This window comes from Pelodiscus sinensis, chromosome 22 (genome assembly GCF_049634645.1).
Source record: "Pelodiscus sinensis isolate JC-2024 chromosome 22, ASM4963464v1, whole genome shotgun sequence".
NCBI lineage: Eukaryota > Metazoa > Chordata > Testudines > Trionychidae > Pelodiscus > Pelodiscus sinensis.
Genome location: NC_134732.1, coordinates 474,834 through 485,805, shown reverse-complemented (window position 1 = coordinate 485,805; position 10,972 = coordinate 474,834). Strand labels below are relative to the sequence as shown.

The window sequence follows — 10,972 nt, the reverse complement described above, 5'->3', positions numbered from 1 at the left end:
CTGCGTGCCCAGAGCCGGCACCACCCATGCGCTGCACTCCCGGGGCTGGCGTCACAACTGTGCTGCATGCCCAGGGGTGGGCCGCCCATACGCCGCGCACCTGGGACCGGAACAGCCCGTGTCCCGTGCGCCTGGGGGCGGGGCCACCACCGCCCATGTGCTGCGTGCCCGGAGCCGGCGCCTGTGCCACGCTCCTAGGAGCCGGCAGCCCCCATGCGCCGCACACCCCATGGTGGGGCTGCCCATGTGCTGCTCACCCGGGGCCGGCGCCACCCCTATGCCGCACGCCCGGGTCGGCGCCACCCATACGCTGCAAGCCCGGGTCCGGCACAGCCTTCGCGCCACTCCCCCAGGGGAGGGGCCGCCATGTGCTGCACGCCTGGGCCGGCACCGCCCATATGCCACATGCTCGGGGCCGGGGCTGGCACAGACCTCGCGCCGCACACCCGGGGGTGGGGCTGCCTAACCGCCGTGCGCCTGGGGCCGGCGCTGCCAATGCGCCCAGGGGCTGGCTCCGCCCACGCGCCGCATGCCTGGGGGCAAGGTCGGCCCCGGCTCCTATCACTTGGCGGGCGCGCAGAAATGGCCCGGCGGGCGCCACATTGGGGACCACTGGTCTAGACAGTATTTGGTCCTGCCAGGAGGGCAGGTGACTGGACTCGATGACTCTCGAGGTCCCTTCCAGTCCTAGTGTTCTATGATTCTGTGACAGTTTCAACTAACCTGCCCGGTACTGTTGTTAGACTTACCAGTCTGTAATTGCTAGAGCCCTTTTTAAAGATTGGCGTTACATGAGCCATCAGCCAGTCATTTGGTACAGAAGTGGATTTAAAGGATCGGTTACAAACCACAAAGAGCAGTTCCACAATTTCACACGAGTTCTTTCAGAACTCAAGTGAATGCCGTCTGCTCCTGGTGACTTCCTCAGATTTGTCACCTACAAAGAATCTCAGGTTTGGGAATCTCCCTTACACCCTCAGCAGTAATGACCAATGCAAAGAATTAATTTAGTTTCTCTGCAATGACCTTATCGTCCTTGTATGCTCCTTTAGCATCTCGATCATCCAGTGGCCTCACTGGCTGTTTAGCAGGCTTCCTGCTTCTCATGTACTTACAATATTTTTGCTCTCACTTTTTTGAGTTTTTGGCTAGTTCTTCAAATTCCTTTTGAAGGAATCTTTGACTCCTGTGACAGAGCAGGGGTGATACAGTAGGGCTGTGTCTAGACTGGCAAGTTTTTCCGCAAAATCATTTGATTTTGCGGAAAAATTTGCCAGCTGTCTTCACTGGCCGCTTGAATTTCCGGAAAAGCACTGACGATCTCATGTAAGATCATCAGTGCTTTTCCGGAAATACTATGCTGCTCCCGTTTGGGCAAAAGTCTTTTTCCGAAAGACTTTTGCCCAAAAGGGCCAGTGTAGACAGCACAGTAGTGTTTTCTGCAAAAAAACCCCGATCGCGAAAATGGCGGAAAACCGCGTCTAGATTGGCCACGGACGCTTTTCTGCAAAAAGTGCTTTTGCGGAAAAGCATCCTGCCAATCTAGACGTGCTTTTCCGAAAAAGCTTTTAATGGAAAACTTTTCTGTTAAAAGCATTTTCAGAAATTCATGCCAGTGTAGACGTAGCCCAGGTTAAAGAGCTTGATGGAAGGGGAAAGAGGCAGAGAGAGTCAGAAATCCTGGCTAATTACGGGCAGCTGAGACAGGGCGGCTGCAAAATCAGTTAAGGCCCAGGTGAAACCAATTGAGGCTGCCTGGAGGCCTATTTAAGAACCCTCCCTGTGGGTGAGATGGGATGTGGAGAGTTGTGTGAGTGTGGAGCAAATTGAAGAGGAGTTTGGAGAGAGAAAGATGCTGGAGGAGTCAAGAGAACAGCATCGACCTTGTTAAAAGACTCCAGGGAGACAACAAAACTCAAGCCAAGGTGAGTGAACCATATTACTATGACTTCTAGACTGTGGGACAGTGGGCTGAACAGGGGTCAGGGGCCCAGGAGTGGGACTGACCCTGCCACACTCCACAGAACTGTCATCAGTCACTGACCCAACTCTGCAGTCTCAGCCTTCCAAACAGAACACTACTTGGCAGCAACCTACAGTGGAGCACCCATCGGAACAATCAGTGCTTAAAGAAATACTCCCCTTGTGCGATAACAATAGCTCTTTGAGATGTGTATCTCTAGGGGTGCTCCACTGTCTGTCCTCCTTCCCTGCCTTGGCGCACTCGTAACTCTGAGCAGAGAGGGAACTGAGGGTGGTTAGTGCCAGTGTGCTGACAAGCATGAGGAGAGAGGGTGCATGTGTGGGCCCAATAGACACTGCAACCAAAGTTCTCCGGTCAGCAAGGCAGGGGCATCTATACTGCTATACCCCATGAACACACATCTTGAAGAACCATCCAACTACACCAAGTGACTTCTGCGTTACTTGCCATCTCCACACTAACGGTGACTTTAGGTATCTATCATGTCCCCTGTTGTCTCTTTTCCAAGGTGACAGTCCTATTAATCTCTCCTCATATGAAAACTGTTCTGTAACTCTCATAGTTTTTGTTGTCCTTCTCCATACTTTTCTATTTATTTTATTTTTTTTAGATGGGGGCAACCAGAACTGTACACACTAGTCAAGAAGTGGGTGTGCCACTGAGTTCTAGAGGGGCATTATTATATTTTCTGTCTTGTTATTCAGGTTAAGATGTTAAAGCCTGCTGTTATTGTCTGTGCATTTTGCTACTTGCTCTTCCAATTATTTTTTGGCCTGTGTAATTCTACTTCCCTTTTTCATTGAAGCCAAAGCCTATATATCAGTGGTCACCAACCTCTGACAGGTGATCTGAGAGGTTTGGCCAGGAGGCTGTGAAGTGCCAGCACTTCATCTTCCCCTCTCAGCACTGCCGTGCTGCTCCTGCCCTCTGCCTTGAGGTGCCCCTCACCCCTGGGAGCCTCCTGCTTGCTGTGCAGGGCACAGGAAGAAGAAGAGGGAGTGCTGATGTCAGGGTGTCCCTCTCTCCATCCCTGCCCCATGGAAAAGGGGTATAGGGAGGAGGGAGTTTGCTGGCTGCTTTGGGAGTAGTGCAGGGTCAGGGTAGGGGTGAGCTTATCTTAGCCCCCTGCACCACCACCCAGAAGCCACCCGTGGTAAGTGGTGCCCAGCTGGAGCTCACATTCCAAACCCTGGCCCCAGTCCTGAACCCCTCCTGCACCCCAAACCCCTGCCCCTAGCCTGATAAAAGCGAGTGAAGATGGGGGAGGGAGGATGGAGCGAGCAGGGGCAGGGCCTCAGAGAAGGGGTGGGAAGGAGGCGGGGCAAAGGTATTTGGGTTTGAGGTAGGTCTTGGATTGTGCTTAAAGTGATCTCATGCTTTAAAAGGTTGGAGACCACTGCTATATATCTTATTACATTAATGAAAACCTCTTAAGCAACAGGCCACCCATTGAAAGCCCTGTATTAGTCCTCAACTAATTTAACCTGGGTTCACCAATCCAGCTTCAAGGCAGGCCTACCCTGTGCTCCCTTCACTGGATTTGCTGTTGGCTATGTCTGTAGCGTAATGTCCCTCAGAATTGCCATCTGATCACCAGGCTTTTGTTTGTTGAGTATGTATATTAAGTAGCACTGGCTCAGGCTGCTACTCTGTGTTCTCCACCTGGCTATAAAGCACTGATGGATGCATGGCCAATTGTCTGTATGTCTAGTTCTTTATTCTAAGTCTTGGCTTTACTGGTACTGCTATTTGGAGGAGGGGTCTGACTGAGGAGTTCATGTTTCAATCATACATTTTCTTCCCCCTTTCACTGACTGCAGCCTCATGCAGGATGTTGAGAGAATTTTCCCTACAATTCCAGCAGGACTGTCAAAGGGGACACAAGTTGTAGCATGCCATACAATGCCAGGATGTGAATTTTGCTCTGTAAATTATCAAACATTATTTCTTTCATTTCCAGCAACCATGATAGGGCCACAAACTGTTAAATGCCTCTATAAAAAAGCCCAAGAGACAACCTGATGGCTGGAGCTTGCTTTTGAAATGTATTTGAAAAGGTGCAGTCATTAATCTAAAAACAGGGGGCTACATGCTGTTCTCAGCGACACTGGGAGTTCAATGCAGTGTTCCTACAAAACTTGACCCTGGCCTTTGGGTGCCTGGCATGTCCCAGGATCAGGCACTTATAGCAGTACAGAACTTGCCCTGTGTTTAAGACAAAGGTACATCTCAAAATTGCCCTTACATGATATAACAAGAAGTGAGACCTGCTCTTTGTAGAGGAGTGAGACTTTTGAAAGCACTAATGGACTGGTAGCTAGCTAGCATCAGAAGGAAGAGGCATATATGGCTCTCACATTTTCACTAGCTGGGTGAGGTCTTCCTCAAACTAGTTGCAAACGCTCCTGTTTCCCCTGCTCCCAACATCTCTTCAGCACCTGCACCCTTAGGTATTTTGACTTTCCTTAATGTGAGCAGAGATCTCACACTGATTTGGGAGAGCTCCTAAGAAACCAGATCCTCTCCAAGTTTCACTGGATCCTGGTGCAAAAGTCTGGCTACCCTGACTTTTCTGGGGCCACAGTTTGAATTCTTGTAGTCTCATCAATGATCAGTCTTCAGCTTTCTCCCGTCTGCATCTGAGTGGTAGCAAAGGCCCTTTCCAAAAAGGCCAGGGGTTGCTTACTTACAACATACACAGCCATAATCTGCAACCCCTCGTCCCCAAAAGCCAAGATGCAAGGACAAGTCTGTGGCTGGAAGGAGCCCGTGTGTGCAGTGACCAGAGGAGTGGGGAGACTGTTTTCTACAGAACTGCCCTGTCTTTGGGCCTGAAGAGCTGTAGGACGGTTGGTCCTGGCTGTGCCGCTCAGCTGCTCTCTCGCTACGGAGCAGCAGCTGGGGGCGGGCAAGGAAGAAAAGCGGGTCCCAGCGCTCGCCCGAGCGTGCTGCCGCTGCGAGCCCCGCCGCTTGGCCACAGCGCCCTTTGCATTTCTGGCCACCAGCGACCCCGCCTGGAGAGCGCGTCGCTCCCCGCCTGCTTCGCGTCCTGCCCCGCAGCGGCCGCTTCCCAGGCCCGCGCCGCGGGAGCTCAGGGCGAACGACGCCACGGGGGTGCCAAGGGCCGTGTGGCCCGAGGCCAGGCCGGGGGGGCGCACAAGGGCCCCCCCCCGGCCCTGATCACGCGGGGGTTGAAAAGCCTCGACATGCCAGGCGCGGGCCCCGCCCCGCCCGGGTCAGGCCCGTCCCCGCCCCGCCCCGCCCGGGGAGACGGGCGCGCGTCACAGACGTGCCATTGTTATGCAAATCCGCGGCTGCCTAAAAGGAGCTGCCCGGGGTCTCCGGTCCTGCAAAGCCGCCCCGGGAAGTGGCGCCGGGAGCGCAGGCACAGGGGAGGCCGGTCCGCGCCGCGCCCTCGCTGGGCTCCGCTCCGGGCGCAGTCGCCGCCGCCGGGGACCGAGCTGGGCAGCCGGATGCGCTGCCGGGGCGCGTAGCAGCCGCCGCAGCGGGAGCAGCCCGGCCCGAGCCGCCCCGCGGGCTCCCATGCGCAGCCGCCCCGCGGGCGCGGAGCCATGAGCCAGACGGAGCTGTCCACCTGCGCGGCGCCGCCGGGCCAGCGCGTCTTCCAGGAGGCGGTGCGCAAGGGCAACACGCAGGAGCTGCAGTCGCTGCTGCAGAACATGAGCAGCTGCGAGTTCAACGTGAACAGCTTCGGGCCCGAGGGCCAGACCGCGCTGCACCAGTCGGTCATCGACGGCAACCTGGAGCTCGTCAAGCTGCTGGTCAAGTTCGGCGCCGACATCCGCCTGGCCAACCGCGACGGCTGGAGCGCGCTGCACATCGCGGCCTTCGGCGGGCACCAGGACATCGTGCTCTACCTGATCACCAAGGCCAAGTACGCGGCCGGCAGCCGGTGACGCCGGGAGCCGCGGGGCGCCCGCCCGGCCCTGCGGACCCACCCCCGGAGCTGCTCCGCCCGGGCCGAGGGGCCTCGCGCTGGGGGGGCCGGCCCGGGGCAGCGCGGGGCCGGGGACTGTCTCGTTCACATGACAAAGCTGCTCGGACTCCCTCGGGGCCCGTCACGATGTTACTGAAGCCCCTGGACCTGCGCCGCGGGGCCCCGCTGGGAATCCTCCTCTGCACCTACCTCGGCTGCGCCCAGCGCTCCGCTCCGGTCCCAGACCTGGGCAGATGCTTTAACCGCCCCGCCCCGGCCTCAGCGACCTGGCTCCGAAGTGACTCCGCTTCAGCTCGGGAACCGATCGCAGTGCGGCTTGTTAGCCCCAGTCGGTGCTTGCTAAGGGGCGGCGGGGGGGACTTGGCTGGGCGACCTCCCGGGAGCGGAGCAAGAAGCGTCTTTTGCAGCCTCCCCCCCCCCCCATGAGAATGACAGACCCCCCCCCCCATTCTCCTGGGGCTGGGATTTGTCATTGCGCTTGGTCCCGGCCCAGCCTTGTCTCCATCCCGCCCCTGAGGTCGCAGGAGAGACGCTCCCCCCCCCCCCCCCCCCCAGCAGCGCCCCGGTGGGAACCGCTGAGCCAGTCCTGAGTTAAAACCAGCCTGAAAGCGAACTGAGCTCGAGGGCAGAGGAGTCGCTTTCCCACGCAAAGAGGCTGTGCGCCCCCTGCAGGCTAGCAGGAAAGTTTCAAGAATAAAACCCCAACACTTTTGAGAAATAGTTTGGGATTTTTGTTGTTTTGTGAAACTTGGCTGACGCTTCTCCATGCAGAATGAGCCCATCTGATCTCCCGTTCTTGCAAGGGAGGAAGATGAGGAACCATCTTGTGCTGCATTGGGAAGTGGTTGCATCCATCCACACGTGCAATGCTGCTTTTTGTTGCCATGGCACAGTAACATCCATTGAAAAAAATGCAGAAATTTTCAGAAGTCTCCTTTCCACGGTTGGTCTTTTATCCCTCTGTTTGTCTGCACTAAACCCCCTCTCACTGGCATCTCCTGTCTACCCTCTTATCCCCCTCATCCAAACCATTACAGTTAGATTTTTCCCCTATCTACTAGTTTGGTTTGTTGGTTGTGATTATAATTATTTATGGTATATGTATATATTTGTGGGTGATGTTTGTGTGCCTGGTTGTGTTTGAAGCCATTTGTGAGTGATTCAAAATATGGTTTGGAAAATATGCATTTTTCTAGTCTTAAAACTAAACTTGAGTCTGCCGTGGGGTTTTTTTTCATTGCACTGAATTTTCTGCTCTCACCTGCAGTTTTTTCTCATACAACGTATATAATTAAAACGCTCCAGATTTTAAAAAAGCCCTTTTGAAAGTGTCTATTGTTAATGCTGTAATTTACAAGGAACTTGTTAGTTTGCAAACTTTCTCTGTGAGCATTGAAGATGGTGTTAAGCACTTTTGTTGGTGCTTCTCTGTTATAGGGGGAACAATATCTTTTCTAGTGAGGTTTTATTATAGATACCAGATGGTTGCACATTTTTTTAAATAAATGGATTTGCCACAATGTCATAACATTTATGACATAATATTAAAGTTAGTGTATTAAAACCAAGTTCTAGATTGTTTTTTTTTTTTCTAAAGAAATCTTGGTTATGAACCCAATTCTGAAGGGAGTTCTGTCCAGTGTTGTAAAGACAACATAATATAACCCATATTTATATTTTTATAAAATACCTATAAAGACTGTGAATCTCTTGTGTGAATTACTAAGTGAGTTTAAGAAAAGTATTGTTCCTCTTCAGCTTCTTGGAGCTTTAGGCAGGATTAGAATTTTAAAACGTGTGCATTGGGGAAGAGGGCTTGCTCTGAAATTTTGATGTATTTTTTGCATCACTTTAAAAAAATATTTTACTGAAAAGCTGCTGCCCTTCCTAGTCCCTATAGTTTCAATTTTCTATGCAACCCCACAAATCCCAAATATATATATATATTTTGTTATCTTGATAAATAAAGGGATGCTGATTTATTCAAATTGTATTGAGGATTTTCCCCCTGCTTGTTTGGCTCATAGTGCTGCTGACCCTTCATGCCAAAATGGGGAATACAAGAGAAAAGACAGTTTTTGGGTTCTTGTGTGCATGACTGGTCACATTTTGGCAGTCATTTTTTTTTTTTTTGTAAGAAGAATATATTGATAATGTCAGTGAAATAAGCAGACATTGAAGCTGATGCACAGATTGCTCCAGAAAGGAGTTTTTCTGTAGATTTTTTTTCTCTAGACGTGAATACTTTTTTAATTATGTTAATTAATGTTACGAATTTTTAGGCTTATATTGAAGCTGTATGTGGGTCACTATATGATCATTTCTAACTGGATAAAGTCTGTACAGTACAGCATATTCCTGAGTGTATGATATAGACTTGTAGTCCCAGAGTGAGAAATTTATAAATAAATTTTTTCATTGATCTTTTTATAAAAAGTGGCTTTTTGGTTTATTCTTTCCCACATGGACATCTGTCAACTTACAGTTTGGTAGGGACAACTCATGCGCCTGGGACAAGGAAGCAGTTAGCTACATTGCAAAGGTTTGCTCTTGTCCAGTGTTTAAAAACATTGATTAGATGTGTGTGTTGTCCACTGCCTTTCACCCAAGTGTCCTTGGATGGATTTGAAAACACAACACGAAAAGCAGCACATCTTTCTGGAGTAAATAGATTTGTGAAGCGTTTCCAAGCAACAGGGAGTGGAATAAATCTCAGGCTTGTAAAGGCTCCGGCATTGTACTCTCATTCTCTGCCTTTGAGAGCAAGCAACTCACTCAGTCACACATTGCATTTTCCTCTGTGCTAATTATGCTTCAGACTTGCTGGTTTAGGTCAGGATGATGTGCATCTTGTTTTGTGTTGAAGCCAGGACTAAGGGAAATCGTATCACTGAGATTAGCAATCTCTAGTCTAAACTATTAAACTGTTGTCTCTGTTTACTTGTGTAGAAAAATAAATACAAAAGCCTTCTTGTGTTAGACAAACCACAGCAGCAACCTAGGCTGTCATTCAGTGGCCTGGCATTTAGAGTCTGATCCTGTAAGGTGGTGGGCACCCTTTGCTCCTATTGTGACATCTATAGAAGCACCTCCTGCATGTGGTTAATAGGAGTGTTGGGTTTTTTCCCCCATCACACAGCCAGCACATAATTTCATAAACCCCTTCATCCCTGAGCCATACAGGCTGATGAGGTGCATTAGATTACACTTGAAGTTGCAGGATTTGTGAGCTTGAACTCATGCCCTGAGTAGCATGTTTGGCCCCTAATCTACTGAACACGAGATTAAATGGAACAACCCAAGCTCTGTGTGTTTGCAGGGTGTGTGTGTGTGAGATGCAGAAGCTCCCTGCCCCACCCCTCTGGCCTCGTAGGTGCTCAGCATTCTGCAGGAGGCTGCTCTGGGGCAGGACTGCTCATGTACACTCCTACATGAGAATGGAACTCTAGCCCTGAGTTACACCCTTTGAAGTCAGTGGCTATTTTGCTGTTGGTTCAATAGCAGGATCAGGACCTCCATCATCAGGACCCCTGTCTGAACCTTCCTAAGGGCAGGTGGAGGTTAGCTCCAGCTTGCCCCATCTCTCTAAGGGTATGTCTGCACTACAGAGAGGGTTGAAGCTGCTGCTGTTGATCTTCCAGGCTTTGATCTAGTGGGTCTAGTTAAGACCGCTAATTCGAACGGAGAGGGGCGTTGTGGTCGATGCTGGTAGCCCTGCTTTCACCATGGGTTAGAGTAGTTGAAGGCGGAGAGTATTCTCCCTTTGACTTCCTGTTGTGTGAACAGCACCAACAGCCGAGTTAAGGTACTTCAGCTTATGCTCCTTCAGCTATGTTAATTGCATAGCTGACCTCAATTCAGGGTTGTCCTGTAGTGTAGACGTGCTCAGTCCTGCTCCCAGGGATCTCAATGACTTTAACCAGGGCGGGCAACGTTGGAGCCTGCTCTAGGCTGGTGAGAGCATTCCCTGGGTGCTGAGACAGCCCCTGAGCCTTGTCTGCCAGATGCTGTAGGGAACCCTAGCAAGCCGCCTGCCCGGTCATGCTAGGAAGCATTCAAACAGCACTGGTGTCATACTCACAAGGGGCAACCTGCCTCCCTGCATGTTTCTGGAGAGCCAGACAGAAACGCAATGCAAGAGGGTAGCTGTAGGTTCCAACCTTTTTTTAGCTGCAGAGCCTGAAAACATTTTGAATGGAGGTGCAGGCTCCTTTGGAATAATAGAATCATAGAATACTAGGACTGGAAGGGACCTTGAGTGATCGAGTCCAGTCCCCTGCCCTCATGGCAGGACCCAGTACTGTCTAGACCATCCCGATAGGCATTTATCTAACCTGCTCTTAAATCTCTCCAGAGATGGAGATTCCACAACCTCCCTGGGCAATGTATTCCAGTGTTTAACCACCCTGACAGGCAGGAATTTTTTCTAATGTCCAACCTAAACCTCCCTTGCTGGAGTTTAAGCCCATTGCTTGTTGCTCTATCCTCAGAGGCCAAGGAGAACAATTTTTCTCCCTCCTCCTTGTGACACTCTTTTAGATTCCTGAAAAGCTTAGACATAGTCTGTTGACCCCCAGGGGTCCATGGATCATAGCCTGGAAAACCACAGGCCTAGTGTGCTGCTCAGAGGTTCAGCTGTAAGCCAGTTCTGAGCTCCTGCTGAAGCCTCAGGCATATTTTTCACAAACCCCTTCCTGCCTCTGTCTGTGACAGTTCAGTCTCCTTATCCTGGCTTCTAATTATCTGCCCTTTGCTCTGCCCTCACTGGCCCTCTCCGAGAGGCACAAGGATACACTGGAATGACTCAAAGACAAAATGAGCCCGAATACTTGAGAGCCCAACTCAGCCCTGGCTATTTGCATGCTGGCTGCAGGGTCCACTGCTGTCCCTTCTGTGCAGAGCAGCCAGAAGAGTTGCTAGTGGAAGTGCTGCCTGACGTGTTTTTACCTTCCACCTTCCAGCACTCTCCTGCTAGCTGCTTCGCTTGCAACTCCCACTCTCTTCAGGTCTCTTGGGAGCTACTCCATTAA

General features: G+C 51.3%; 1 protein-coding gene across 1 annotated transcript; it reads left to right on the top strand.

The window, feature by feature from the left end:
* The first annotated feature begins 5,296 nt into the window (after positions 1–5,296).
* NRARP (NOTCH regulated ankyrin repeat protein) lies at positions 5,297–7,532 on the top strand. Its single transcript, XM_075905265.1, has one exon. The coding sequence runs from the start codon at positions 5,557–5,559 to the stop codon at positions 5,899–5,901; it is 345 nt and encodes a 114-aa protein (XP_075761380.1). The 5' UTR covers positions 5,297–5,556; the 3' UTR covers positions 5,902–7,532.
* Positions 7,533–10,972: the final 3,440 nt, after the last annotated feature.

Excerpts from the sequence above, each read along its gene's own strand:
- NRARP (XM_075905265.1), top strand. The coding sequence starts at position 5,557 with ATGAGCCAGACGGAGCTGTCCACCTGCGCGGCGCCGCCGGGCCAGCGC.